This window comes from Mesoplodon bidens (assembly GCF_964165515.1).
Source record: "Mesoplodon bidens genome assembly, chromosome: 1".
NCBI classification, from domain to species: domain Eukaryota; kingdom Metazoa; phylum Chordata; class Mammalia; order Artiodactyla; family Ziphiidae; genus Mesoplodon; species Mesoplodon bidens.
Window position 1 is genome coordinate 103,824,014 of NC_138176.1, and position 14,743 is coordinate 103,838,756.

General features: G+C 57.5%; 1 protein-coding gene across 1 annotated transcript in view; it reads right to left on the reverse strand.

The window, feature by feature from the left end:
- Positions 1–14,743, reverse strand: part of ABLIM2 (actin binding LIM protein family member 2) — a 156,171-nt gene that overhangs the window by 66,958 nt on the left and 74,470 nt on the right. Inside the window, exons 7-8 of the mRNA XM_081229099.1 lie at positions 10,454–10,541; positions 5,929–5,987 (exon numbers count right to left, since the gene is read on the reverse strand). Coding sequence (XP_081085225.1) covers positions 5,929–5,987; positions 10,454–10,541 — 147 coding nt within the window. The remainder of the gene's footprint in view (positions 1–5,928; positions 5,988–10,453; positions 10,542–14,743) is intronic.

Below are 14,743 nucleotides of genomic sequence, written 5' to 3' on the forward strand. Positions count from 1 at the left end.
CGCGAGCAGGCAGGTGGGTGGCTGCACGGTGCTCCCCTCCCTGTGCCCGGTTCCCAGCCCCGGAGAGGGCCAGGGTGTCCCCGCGTCCCACAGGTCAGGGAGCCCAGACACGAGGGGGCCGAGTCCAAGTGATTCTCCCAGAATCAGGAGACCTGGGCTTTCTCTCACTTTCTCCCTACCCTGACTCCAATTCGTTCCAAGAGCCTCACAATCAAACCCAATACCCAGTTGTGTTCTCCAGGGCCTTGTTCACACCAGCAAAGGGCCAGGCAGCTCACCCAGCCCTGTCCCCACCGCTCAGCCTGGTCCCGGGAAGCGTCATCCTACAACAGTGACGGGGGCGCCTGGTTCTCATTAAGGTCGCACACAAGCTGCATGGACACTGCGTGAGGGGTCAGCACCCACTCATCTCCAACTTAAAGCCTAGGGGCTGAGGCTCAGAGAGGGCTAGTGATTTGCCCAAGGTCACACAGCTGGGCAGAGGCAGAGTCCAACACCAAGGCTTGCTCTCCTACACCGGCGGCCACTGCGAATTCCACTAAAACATTCTCACTCATGCTCAGTCATCCCGTCCTTGCGTTTGGGCCTCCGGGACCATCTCAACAAGCCTGTCTTCTCCCTGCTCAGCAGCCTCACAGTCAGTGCAGGGGCTCTTGCTTCCTCCCAGGTCCCCCTGCGGTAAGCAGCCCGGACCTCTGTGCACCGGGTTGGGGGTGGGGGTGGGGAAGGACATGGGCTCTTGAAACGGTAACCGTGGAGACCCGCAGCCTGGGGGACCAGCCCGGTCAGTCCAGGCTTCCTCTGCTGCCACCAGAGCAGGAGCCCGCCCGGCTGTCCCCGGCCACCTTCTCCATGCAAGGAGCTCCTCTCAGCTACTCAGCTGACACGGGGCCGCCCCTGCCATGGCTCTGAAACCCTCATGCAATCCCCAGCAGATCGTGGCTCCTCTGGCTTGGGACCCAGAGCCAGAACAGGGCTGGGCCCTGTGACCCACTCTCCCGCACACCTGCCAAGTCTCAGCTCCGGGAAGCTGGCCCCATCCCTCCCCCTGTCAGAGGCAAGCATCCTGCATCCTGGAGCCTGCCCATCTGTCTCCCCTGCCAGATGACGTGGGCCCTCCTGTAGGGCAGGGACCCGCTGGTCTTATTCACCTCTGTGTTCCCGGTACCCAGCCCAGAAGGGACACAGCAGGTGCTCAGTGGCTGTGTGTTGAATGGCCATGTGATCCACTGCCCAACGATGCACTGGGGACGAGCAGTTAGGACCACAGCCTTCCGACGGGTTTTCCCTGGGCACGCTCAGCAGACGCACGTCCTTGTCCGGGGGGGCACCCATCTCCCGGGGGAGCACGCAGTCAGGGAGGCCTTCCAGGCGGTGAGGAAGGACTGCCCTCCCCCTCCTGGCTCGGCCTGGCATGGACTCCGGTGCTGGCCCCTGTTGCTGGACGCAGAGATGGAGCTGGCTCCCGGGGGTCCTGGAGCCCACTGGGCCTGGCGTGAGGGGCACTAGTTAGATGACTGCTGAGCAGCCCTCCAGATGAGCGAGTTAGCTCTCACATAACAGTGGAGCTGTCTCCACCCACAGGCCAGACTCAGGGGAGTTAGTGACGCCACCTCTGCTGCACTTCTCAGGGGCTGACGGCCCCTGAGCAGACCCCGCTGGGCTGACCCGGAGCTGACCGGGTCTGGCTGGTTCATGCGTATTAGCTACCTTGCAGGCAGCGAACAATACAGAAAAGTACAGCTTTCTATCTGCCGCCTGGGCAGGGAGCAGTCAGCTGGCTGGGAGAACTATCTCCAAGGGGACATGAGTGCCCAGGGAAAATCATCTGTGCCTGTCCCATCCACCCACTGCCCTGTCCACCCACTGCCCAGCCCGCCCACTGCCCGGCCCACCCGCTGCCCTGTCCACTCACTACCCTGTCCACTCACTGTCACAACTCTCACTGCCCCACCCACCACTGCCCTGTCCACTCACTGCCCCACCCACCCACTGCCCTGTCCATCCGCTGCCACACCCCCTCACTGCCCTGCCCACCCACTGCCCAGCCCACCACTGCCCTGTCCACACACTGCCCCATCCACCTACTGCCCCATCCACTCACTGCCACACCCCTCACTACCCCACCCATCACTGCCCTGCCCACCCACTGCCCTGTCCACACACTGCCCTGCCCACACACTGCCCTGTCCACCCACTGCCCTGTCCACCTACTGTCCTGCTCACTGCCCCGCCCACCACTGCTCACTGCTCTGCCCACCCACTGCCCTGTCCACTCACTGTCCTGCCCACTCACTGCCCCGCCCACCACTGCCCTGTCCACTCACTGCCACACCCCCTCACTGCCCCGCCCACGACTGCCCTGTCCACTCACTGCCACACCCCCTCACTGCCTTGTCCACCCACTGACGTGCCCACTCACTGCCCGGCCCACCAGGCCCAGAGTTTATTCTCATTTCCCGGGCGAGACAGAAGAAGCTCTGAGGGGCAGAGGTGGGGCTGGGACCCGGGGAGGGTGAAACAAGGGACAAGCAGGGCATGACTGGGGCCTGGATCCTGTCCCAGGACACGAACGGCAGCTGTTGTCAGGCTGCTGGCCTCTGCCCCAAACGTTCCCAAAGCATCTGTGGAAACAAGCCCAAGAAGCCAGCTCCAGGGCAATGACCAGCCCCTGGGGCAACAAGCCTTCCCTTCCTCCCTGCCAGAATGCAGCATTCAGAGGGCCTCGCTTCTGCTGGGCCAGTGGCCTCCAGGCTGGGAGCAGAGGTGGCTGCTGCCACCAGGCCTGGGCTCCCTGCAGGCCCCGAGGCCAGCTCAACAGCGGGTCTAGAATCCAGGGGCTGGTGCTGGGCGCACTGACCTGGTCAGGGGAGGCTCTGGGGACACAGAGGACCCAGGGCACGCAGCTCTTCCGCGAAGCCCTCCCACCCCGGCTCAGGGCCACCTTTCCCCAGGTCACCATGACACACCAGGGGTAGCAGGATGGTCCCCACGGCCCTCGGACGTAACGTGCCCCTAAGTCCACCTGTTCCTGCCTCTATCAGGAACAGGAGGGCTTGAGATTTAGTCACCTCGGTGCCGCAAGCCGAGAGCCATGAATGAATCACGAAGGGGCAGATGCCCAAGAAGCAGCGGCTTCCAAACCCACTGAAATCAACTGCTGAAGAAACTGTGAGGGTGTCCCTCTGTTCAGTTCTTTCAGAACGGGCTTGGCAAGAGTGTGCTGAATTGGGCTGGGTCCCACCCAGCCCGAGGGCCCGATACGAGGAGGGTCCCCTCCACCAGCCCATGCCCCCATCAGGTCTTCTGGGCCAAAGTTCATGAGGTGGGTCTCCATCCAGCCCCACCAGGAACTCCCAAGCCCTGAGCCTCCGCGGTGTCTGCTAGGTCTGGGGACAGGTTTCTGCTCTGGCTCTGCTCACCCCCCACAGCCAAGGGTGGGGGGACCCCTCGCTCCCACAGTGCAAGGTATTATTGAAGGACTCAACGAACAGAACCAGCGTCAACAGTAAGAGCAAAGTACGCCCAGCAGCAGAGCTCTGCCCCTTTCCTCCTGGAGCAGAATTCCTCTGGGCAACGTCCCTCCTGCCAAACACAGCTGCCGGAGAGTCGCAGGGAGCCACCGAGACCCCCGGATCGGCCGACCTCCCACGCTCTTCCGGGGGGACCTGCCTGACTCTCCAGCCTCTGCTCCTCTCAGCCCCTCCCCGCCTCCACCCAGGGACCCCAGTCACCTCGGCTTCTTGACCCAGATCTGCCACCAGCAGAGCGAGCCCCTCACCCCCGAAAGGAATTCTGAGTATCCCACGGGCCTGGGTCCGAGAAGGCTGGGTCTGAACTCTGCAGTGATCCCAGCGTCACTCTGCACACCACACCCAGGCATGGTAGCAACCCCGTGGGTCCCCCCGCCCCCTGCAGCAGTTTCCCTGTCCATCTCCCAGACATGGATGCAGACACGTTGCCATGCGGCTTTTGAGTAGCCAGGGTCTTCAAGGGCTCACCGCCGTCCGGCTCATCCGTAGGCTGCTTGGTGGCTTTAAAAGGGTTGGCATGCCTGGGACACCACGCATGGGGGACAGAGTGGAAAGCCAGGGGTTGCTGGCGTCCTGAGGCCGGGCCAGGAGTCCTGTGGGTCACACACCCCACGCCGCCTGCGGACCACCTGCACTACCCTGGGGCCCTGCAGGGCGTGGCTCCTAGTGGGGGTCCTGCAGGTGTGGGGGGCTCCCTGGCACAGGGCCTGGTAGTGCTGACAGAGCGAAGCTGGCTGACACGCCTCCCCTCGAGGGCCTATGGTCCCCTGGGCTGCATGCAGTTCACCTGGATTCACTTCCTTCCTTCAACACGCAAACGCTTGAGTGTGTCACCCGCCAGGACTCGTGTGGGAGCTGGGAATTCAGGACGGAGAGACTGGAGCCTTTCCTCCAGGCTTTTAGGGAAGAGGGAGCTGCCTGCAGGGTGTGAGTTGAGGACGTGGGGCAGGAGCAGGACTTGGCAAGGTCTTCAGGGGCTGACATTCTGGGTGACTCTTAAAACCCAAAGGAGGAGTTTGCCAGGATGAGTGATGCAAGGGCACGAGAGGGCATCTCCGGCGGAAGGAACGCATTTGCAAAGGTGCAGGGGAGAAAGGGAGCAGTGAGGACGGAGGTGCGGCAGCCTGGGGGCAGCGGGACCCCTCCGCTGCTCACCCCACTGCCACCCAAGCCAAAGGGAGCTTGCCCTGTTCCTGCCCTAGGACCTTTGCACGAACCCCCACCCTGCCTGGAACCGCACTCCCTCTCCCTCTCTTCAGGGCTGGCACCGTCTCATCTTCTGGCTCAGCTTCTGCTCATTTCCTCTGGAGGACCGCCTCCACCCCCCCTCCCCATCCCAACCGTCCCAGGTGAAGTCGGTCCTTCCCCCACTCTCCTGCCCTGCCAACCACTGCTGCATTATCTGCTTGTTGAGACGTTGATTTCTGCCTCTCTCTGGGACGCCAGCCCCGGAAGGGTCAGGGGCATGCAGGCCTCCTTTCTCACACTGCACCTGCAGCCTGGCACCCAGCACAGGGCCTCTGAGGGGCAAGGAATTTGGCCTGGTCTAGAGGGTGGTCTAGCCTGGCCCAGAGGGAGGTCTTGCCCTCGTTTCTGGAAGGTGATCGTACCCGATAGGATGTCTCTGTTTAGGGAGGGGGCTAACTGCACCCAAAATTCTTAGAGTGGGGCTGGCCATGCCAGAAAGACCAACCCTATGATTCTGGTGGTCTTGGGTCATGTCACCTGGAGAGTGAAATCAACCACATGGCAACCAATCAGTCAACCAACCAACCAATCAATCAGTTAATGGAGCACCGATAAGGTCTCTGGCCCCGGAGCTTCCCTGGTTGGCGATACTCCGTGTGCGCTGTCACCTGTCACTGGCAGGGGCCGAGTCTGGACTCCATGGGGAGAAGATGATGGTACCGTGTGTCTGGACCCCTCCTGGACCCTGCCCCATGCTGGGCTGATTTCACTCTGTATCTCCCCCAGCCCCCTGCAGGGATAAACCGTAACCGGGGCTGTAACAGTTCTGTGAGTCTTTCAGATACATTAATGAAACTGCGGGTAGCTGTGAGGACCCCTTGAACTAGCCGTTGGCGTCAGAAGTATGGATGGTCTTGGGACTGTTTGGAGACCCGCTAACCTTGCCGTTGTCCCAAAACTTTTGCAGCCATCAGCATCCACTGAACAAAGGAAGAGGTTGGCAGGTCCAGTGCGGGAAGGCCCCTGGTCCCACCCAGCAGCTGATCTACCTGTTTACACCTCAACACCGCCAGGCCTCGGGCCACCTGCCCCATAGCTTGGTAGGACTGGCCGGCAAGCCTGCAGACGCAGCCAGCGTCCTCTTAACCGTGTGATGATAGCGCAGAAGCGGGGGAAAAGGCGTCGGAAGAGATTGAATTCCACCAACCTTGCTTTTGTCTTCAGTTCTGGCTGCCTGTCGACATGCCGGGTGCCAGATGGAGGAGCCTGTGGACAGATTCCCAAGAGGGAAGTGTTAGTGTTATTTCCGGAGATGCAGGGGCCGTGCGGAGGGTCAGGAAGAAGGAGCTGGCGTCCACACTCGGACCCTCACTCCCCTTCGTCTGTGCCGGGGTCACAGGTCAGGGCTGGGCCTGGGGCCCATCACGGGGGCTCACAGCCCCACTGGGAGGGGGAGGACATGAAACAGACAGGAAACACTCCACCATGAGCTGATGCTCCCATGGGGTCCCCCGGAACCCCGGGCACCCAGACGAGGCTTCTCCGAGGAGGGGGTCTGCGGGTGGCTTCTACTCAGAGGCAGGGGAGAGAAGAGGGGCTGCCATGCGACCTGCATCGGCCCCTCTCTGTGCGAGTGGGCAGTGGCCAGGCCCAGCCATCGGCGCAGTGGGGGGCCGGAGCCCAGTGGGACCTGCCTGGGGAACGAGGGCTTTGGGGCACGGCTCTCCTCGGGGACCCTCAAGTGGGAACCTTAGATGTGGGGTGAAGATCAGGGCTGCAGGCTGGGGGCACGACCCCGCACTCACTCACGGGGTGTCTGAGATGTCTCGCTCATGCCGGCCCTGCCCAGCTTCCACAGCTACAGGCGCCACCCTCAAGGTAACAGGTCACCAAGCGCCCCAAGGACCCCAAGGGTCCTGCTCTTTTCTAATTCAAATTCGACCTCCCCAAGGCTCAGAGTTTTCCCACCTGCACACAGGGCCGACAATAATCCTACCTGGTCAGGCCTTTGGCAGAATTTAATATAACTAAATAGGGGTAATAACTTCAGGGCCCATAGCGCTTGCTTCCCCCTTCGGGCCTCCCTGAACCTCAGCCAGCCTCCTTTCTCCCCTGGTCCATCCGTACTCCACTCATGCACCCTCTGCGGGGGCCACAGCTGCTGTGTCCGCGTTTACATCCACTGCTGCCAGGACAGCCCATGCCCTGCGTGGAGGTGGGAGCCTTGTCCATCCCATTCTCACATCCCCCGAACAAGCCACACAGAGTGGATGTAGTAGGGGCCTGGCACACAGCAAGGGCTTAAAAGTGTGGTGGCAGGAAGGAGCTACACCCCATTTCTGCCTGCAAAGCCTCCAGGTCACATGAGTTAACGCCGGGGAAGGGAACTTATTTCTGCTCCTTCCTGGAAAAATATCTGCACCAACTCGGAGCTCCCAGAGAGACCGGGCCTTGGTTGGTTTGTGCGTAAGCTTTTCTTTTTTTAAAACATTGTTTATGGTTACAAAGGTAATGGCTGGTTTTTTTAATTAAAATTTAAACAAGCCTAAAAAAGAATATATAGGAAAATTAAAATCATCTGTAACCTCCTATCCACTTTGGGTCAGGCTGTCTTCCAGTGTACACATACATATTAAATACAACGTAGGTACACAGTTTTGTATCCTGAGGTTTTTGCTTAAAAGTGTCTTAGTATTTCTCCACGTAATTAAATATCAAAACTGTAACTTTAAGGGCTGCATAATATTACATTGTATGGATTGATGAGAATGTCTCTATCTGTTCGCCTGTTAGTTCCAAAGTCTTATTTCTAAATAAAGTTGCAGGGAGGGACTTCCCTGGCGGTGCAGTGGTTAAGAATCCACCTGCCAATGCAGGGGACCCGGGTTCGAGGCCTGGTCCGGGAAGATCCCACACGCCGCAGAGCAACTAAGCCCGTGCGCCACAACTACTGAGCCTGTGTTCTAGAGCCCGCGGGCCACAGCTTCTGAGCCCACGTGCCACAATTTCTGAGCCCACGTGCCACAACTACTGAAGCCCGTGTGCCTAGAGCCTGTGCTCCACAACAAGAGAAGCCACTGCAATGAGAAGCCAGTGCACTGCAACCGCAACAAAGAGTAGACCCCACTCGCCGCAACTAGAGAAAGCCCACGTGTAGCAACGAAGACCCAACGCAGCCAAATAAATAAGTAAATTTATATTAAAAAAAAAAAGTTGGGGCTTCCCTGGTGGCGCAGTGGTTGAGAGTCCGCCTGCTGATGTAGGGGACACGGGTTCGTGCCCCGGTCCGGGAAGATCCCACATGCCGCGGAGCGGCTGGGCCTGTGAGCCAAGGCCGCTGAGCCTGCGCTCCGCAACGGGAGAGGCCACAACAGTGAGAGGCCCGCGTACCGCAAAAAAAAAAAAAAGGTCGCGGGGAGTCCATTGTACACGAGTTCCACCCCATCTCTCTGATTTACTTGAGGGCTTCCTAAAAGTGGGGTCTTGGCTCAGAGGGTGTGGGCATTTTTAAGGCTCTTGAGGCATCTTGGCAATTTCCCAGTTTTCACCCATGAGCCAGGTAAGACACCCGTTTCCTCCAATCCAATCGCCGTAGCATGGGGATGTGTCTTTCCTTTTAACCCTTGTCAACCCAGTGGGAAAAATAACATCAACGTGTTATTTTAATCTGGGTCTCCCTGATAATTAGTGAGAGTCAGACTCCCCCGCCTATGTTCACTGAGTCTGCAGACAGGAAGGTGAGTCCAGGGCTGGGTGGCAGTGCTGGTATTTGGCAGGGGGCACCCCGTCTCCCTCGGAGGCCAAAGGGCTCACCAGGACCTCTGCTCCTTGGAGCTTTTACTGCATGGGATTCACCCGTCAAATACGCCCTCCTGGAGCCCCAGCATCCAGGTGGACCAGGCAGAGGGTCTCGGGGTGTCCGTGCAGGGCAGGGCCAGAGCCCCAAAGGGGCCCCTCACTGTGGGACTCTGGTGCTCTGTGGAGTGGGGCGTGAAAATCACCGACTGGGTCTGAACCCTTCCGGCACAGACTGGGAAAGAGGCTGGGAGGGGACGGGATGGGCTGCGACATCCCACAGAAAGTCAGGGCAGGTCCCTCATTAGAAACAGGGAGCTCAGAGCCATGAAGAGCATCTTTGTTCTGAGACTGGGTCCCCTTGATGGCCAGCTCATGTCCCCAAGCTGCCGGCTCGATGCCACTGTGCTAGGCGTCAGTACGCCCTGAAGGTGCCACTTACAGTGGGCGTGGGCGCCTCGGGCAGGGTGACCCCTCCCCACCCAGACATATGTAAAGGACCCCTTTCATAAGCTCTCAAGACTGAAGAACAAGAGGGGACACTGGGGACCAGGCAGTCCTGGCTGACGTCACCCCACGAGGTTCGATCTCAGAAAGGGAGGCCTGTGTGACACACGGCCCCAGAAGGATGCCGGGTGAGGTCATCCAATGGCCCGTCTGGCCCTACTCAGCTTGCCTCCGGGGTCACGGAGACACAGACGTCCTTGAAAAGACAATGTGACCACAGAGACAGGGGGTCTCAGCATCTAACCCATCCCGCCCAGGCCCCTCGGGGAAGGTCTTCAACCTGCGAGCCCAGTTTCAGCGAGGATCCTGCTGAGCCTCAGCCCCACCTTTGACTTTGCGTCTAGGCCACTGGCCTGTCTTCAGCAGGAATCCTTCTCGGCCTTTCCTCTTGGTAATTTTCCATCCACCCGTCCCCCCCTAATCCCCACCCGCTCCTTGGCTATAAATCCCCCATCCTTGTGGAATTCGGAGTTGGCCTGATCCCCCTCCCCTCCTGCCATGTCCTGAATACCGTCTTCCTACCGTTTTGACAAGTGTCCATATAATCTTTCTTTATCGAGGCTTGGGAATGAATAAGCCACAGGGATGGGGTGGGTCTTCAAGGTGATAAAACTAAGTGTAGCTCGAAGGAGAACTGCTATAGCACCCCGGTTAATAAACATGTAAAGCAATAGCTGGGAGCTGGGTGCTCCGGTCGGAGTGTTGGTGCAATTTTTTGAACAAAAGCAGCAACGAGCTGAACAGGGTGACTGCAGAAGGAGGGAGGGGGCAACTGCTTCTCCAGGTCTGGTGGTCACAGAACGCCTCGCCTTTATTCTATTGTTATTATTAGTATTTTAATGGTGAATGGGTTGGGGATTTCCCATGAAATGCCACGAAATGGGTTAGAAGGTTGGCTATGTTTTTCTCCAGAACTCTCTTTACCGACACTTTGGTGACTCCCTTGACCAGGAAAAAAGCCTCAGGAGTGGCCGGTAGTCTCCACACTCCCTCATCAATCAAGGGAGGGTAGTGCGGGGGAAAGCCCTGAGACAGGGACCCTGGGCTGAGGGGCTTTCAGGACAGGCTTGAAGCGACCACAGACACCACAGACCACACCCATTTACGTTTGTTTACTGGGACCCAAATTTCCAACACTCCTGGATCCTGCTCTTGAATTTGGCCTTTCTCTTATCTCATCCATCTCAGGTTCACAGACATCACGTGGATGGACAATGCAAAACCAGGCAGGCTGTCACTCTGCCGACGCTGGCGGGTGCTTGGTGGGGAGAGCCTGCTGGGCCCTGGACCCCCATCCCTGCTGGGGGGCGGGGTTCCCTAACTAGCGGGAAAGCTCGCTGACACGCCAGGGCACACCCAGCACAGGGCGTGGGTCCGGGAGCCACCTGTTTGGTGCCCTCGGGTCCCAAGCAGCACGCTCTTCTTCTTACCTTGCAGATACATCTCCTCGCCTTCCGTGAACATCCGGCCGCACCCGACACATAGCGCACACAGAGGGTGGAAGTGCTTCTCCCCCGCCTGGAAAAAGCACAAAGCACAGGCGTTTCTGCTCAGGGCATGGTGTATCCTCACGCAGGTGCTCAGGTGAGGCAGGAAGGCGGGCTGTGGGGTGGAGAGCCCACACCCAGGGGGATGGGACGGGACCGGTGGTGCCCTGGGCCGTCCAGGGTGTGTGAATGTGGCCCCTGCCCGCTGGGGCCACGCCTGGGAGCAGAGACCGGCCTCCAGGAGGGCAGCTGTGTCGTCCGCTCCTCCCGGCTCAGGGGTGGATGGGTCTGCCCCACCCACAAGGCAGAGGGGGGCCAGGTCCCATGCACCTCTGTATCTTGGTGGGGCGGGGAGGGAGGACCTAATGTTATTTACCCAGATGGAGGGACAGGACAGGTGGGGTGCAAGTGATAGATCATTTTCTTTTTGTCTCTCTGTATCGCTCAATTTTCTCAATGAGCGTTTTGCTGTTTTTATCATTCTTGAAACCCATTCAATTCGATTAAAATATTAATACCGAAATAACCAAAACAAAGGACATTGGCAAGTTTGGCTTATTTCTACATGGTACCAAAAAAATCACCCCAAAATGCTGTCTTCAGCATGACTGTATGGTGACTATTCCTTCACCTGGGTTGGGTGCAGCTGCAGCCTGCTGCTAAATGTGGATGTAACCCCCCTCACTCTTTCCTGAGATGTGAAGGTTAATCACCATTCTCTGAAACTGAATTAGTAATACTCTCCTGAATCAGTAAGTAATGGGGTGCAAATTCATTACAAGCACCTCACTTTCCTTCCCCTTCCCCACCGGTGCCTTTGGTGCAAACCAGGCCCGAGGGGACCCCTGAGTATCAGGGAGGAAGAATCCAGAACAGACTCCCTTCCTGCGTGGGACCGGAAGTGCCAGTCTGCATGGCCCACCCATGTCTCCAGGCAAAGGGATGCTTCGGGGAAGCGTGAGAATGCTGAGTGCTCAGTCCTGCCAGCTCTGCAGCCTCCGGGCCTTTGCACCTGCAGCCCCTTCCACCGGGACTGCCCTCCCCACTCTCACACCCGGGACCACCTGGAATGTTCCCGATCTCATCTCCAATGCTACCTCCTCTTGGAAGCTTCCCCTGATTGCTTCCCTGCTCTGGGCTCCCACAGCCCCATTTTCACAGGGTTTGACAATTATTTCGGGTGATTCTTCCCCACTAGACAGTGAACCTCCGAGGGCAGGGCCTGGCACGGGGCCATTGCAGGAACCCCTAGTCTCAGGAATCTACCTGGGAAGCAGGTCACACTGCAGCACCGGGCCCAGGCAGAGTGAGGGTGAAGCTGCCATTTCAGCCTTAAAATGCCGAGCGGTCAGAGCAGCTCCATCCTTGAGGTACAGACAGGGGATTGGAACAGCGCTGTCGCTTTAATAGAAACCACCTGTTATCAGGTCCCAGGTGTCAACTGAGGACTCATGCACTTTAAACACTGTGACCTCTGACCTGTCCTCACACCTTCCTCAGGCAGGCACCCCCTTCACTCTGGGTCGGGGGGACAACCCACCCTCATGACATCAAACAGCAGGAGTTCTGTGACAGCCACCTGGGGGAGAAAGCACACACTGTTGTCTACACAGCACATCTACACGGCATGTCTACACGTGAGTCAGGTGGAGAGAGAAAGCCATGGGGACAGTCTGTAAGAGGACAGGCTTGAAACCCCAGCCCGACCAATGAGAATTAAGGCTGAGCAGAGAAACAGCCCTGCGGCCACCGCCAGGGGTCGGCCCAGCGTCCACACTCTTCCCTCTGGAAAGCACCCCCCAACCCAGCAGCTGGCAAACGCCCCCGGTCTCCAAAAATAGCAGCAACGGGGATACCGCTTAATTCTACAGGGAGAGGCAAGAAGCCCTTTCACACACTAACTGGTCTTCAGTCTGTGACAGCCTGTGAGGTTCATGACTATCTTTGTTTCCATCAGGGCACAGAGAGGTGGAGGAAGCTGAGCAAGGTCACACAGCAGGAGGGGGTGGAGCCAGGCTTGGTGCCCAGGAGTCTGGCCTTTGTGGCCTCTGTCCCCAGCTGGGGGGCTCCCTGACTCTGTGGTGTGCACCCCATGCCCACGCACCCCCAAACCCCACACCCTGAGCAATAAACTTGGAGGCCTAGAACAGACTCAAGGCTGAGGAAGGAAACCAGACACACTGCAGCATGGATTCCATTTTTACAAAGTTCAAAATGAGGCAAATGAATCTATATGGTCAGAGTCAGAGTGGTGGCTGCCTTGGGGGCCCCAGTGGGCTGTTTGGGGTGCTGGGCATGTGTTTTTTTGGTCTGGGTGCTGGTGGCTTGGGTGTGTCCACTGTGTGAGATTCATGGAATCCTCTGTGTGTTACATGCCAGTAAAAGAGTTTTCCCACAGAAGTATAAAACCACAGAAGAAAACACAGGGGTATATTTTGCTGACCCCAGATTTGGCAGTGGATTTTCGGATATGACATGGAAAGCGTGAGCGGCAACAACACAATAGATAAGTTGGACTTCATAAAAATTAACAACTTTTGTGCATCAAAGGACGTTATCAAGAAAGTGAAAAGACAAACTATAGAATGGGAGAAAATATTTGCAAATCATAGATCTGATAAGGGTTTAGGATCAGAATATATAAAAAGCTCTTACAGCTCAACAACAAAAAGACAAACAGTCCAGTTAAAAAATAGGCAAACGGCTTGAACTGACTTTTTTTTCCCAAAGAAGATACAGGAACGGCCAAGAAGCAAATCAAAGATGCTCAACATCACTGTCATTAAGGAAAGGCAAATCCAAACGACAATGAGACACCACCTCACACCACGAGGGCGACTATAATTAAAACAAAACCAAACGGAAAATAACAAGTGCCAGTGAGGATATGGAGAAATTGGAACCCTTGCACATCGGTGGTGGGGATGTAAAATGGTGCAGCCACTGCGGAAAACACTTTGTCAGTGCCTCCAAAAGTTAAACGCAGAACTACCATACAACCCAGCAATTCCACTCCTAGGTATTTAAGAAAAAGGAAGAGAACAAAAGAAATAAAAACATGGGTCCACACAAAAATGCGTACATAAATCTTCACAGCAGCATTATTCCCAATAGCCAGAAGGTGGAACCAGCCCAAATGTCCAAATGTGAGTGTGAGAAACACAATGGAACATTATTCAGCCATGAAAAGCCACATGGGGCCCCCATGATGTCTTATAAGGACACTAGTGTCCTTACAAGATGAGACAGCAGAGCTCTCTGCCATGGGAGGACACAGGGAGAGGGGGACAATCTCCAAGCCAGGAACCCAGTGGACTGGCACCTTGATCTTGGACTTCCAGCCTCTAGAGCCGTGAGAAATACCTGTCTGTTGTTGAAGCCTCGCAGTTCATAGCATGGCAGCCCAAGCCGACCAAGACAGGCTCATGAAGTCAAAAATAAAAGTGTCCTCACCCCTTGCATCAACCCCCACTGCTGCTCTGCTCTGTCTCGCAGTGGCCACGGTGGCCGGGGCGTTCCACGTGATCGGCACCCAGCAGCAGCCCCTGCTCCATCAGAGCCCTTTCCTCCCCACAACTGTCCTAGAAGGGCCTTAGTCATCTGTGCCATCACCCCAGCCCCCAGTCCGGGAGGCAGCGCAGCCCCTGACCCAGGTGGGACTCAAGATGGCGCAGATTTTAAAAGTGTATCAAAAGCCCATGAGATTTTGCAGTGCGTGGTTTGAAAACGATGTCTTGTGCCTTCTGACAAGTGGCTGTCATCTTTAATCAGACAGAACCAGGCTCATTAGGAACGCAGCCTCCGGGGGCACAGAGCAAGCGCTGTTCCTCAGCGGTACCCAGGCAGAGTGGAGGGTACTGAGCGCGGCCCTACCGTGGACATTAGGGACCGGGCTGGCACTGTGGAGATGTGGTAGTGTCTCTGGGCTCCAGAAACTCCCTCCCCTCCCTGCAGAGAGGAGCAGCCAACCCCTCCCCCCTCCCCCAGCTGTGGGAAGCACGGAGGGATGGACCTCCCCTACCCCATCGGAAGCAGGCACTCCCTTTTCTTCCCTAAAGCCATCCATGGCCTCTTCCATTTCCTGGAGAACCGGCTGTGCCTCCGCCTGCTTTTGAGCCCTCCCCTGGGTCCCCGCTGCAGGACGCACAGCCCCCAGCCCAGACCAGCCAGCTCCCAGTGGCTGCTCCTGGCGCATCCCCCAATTTGAAGCTTTAGTCTCCTTTGTGAATGACC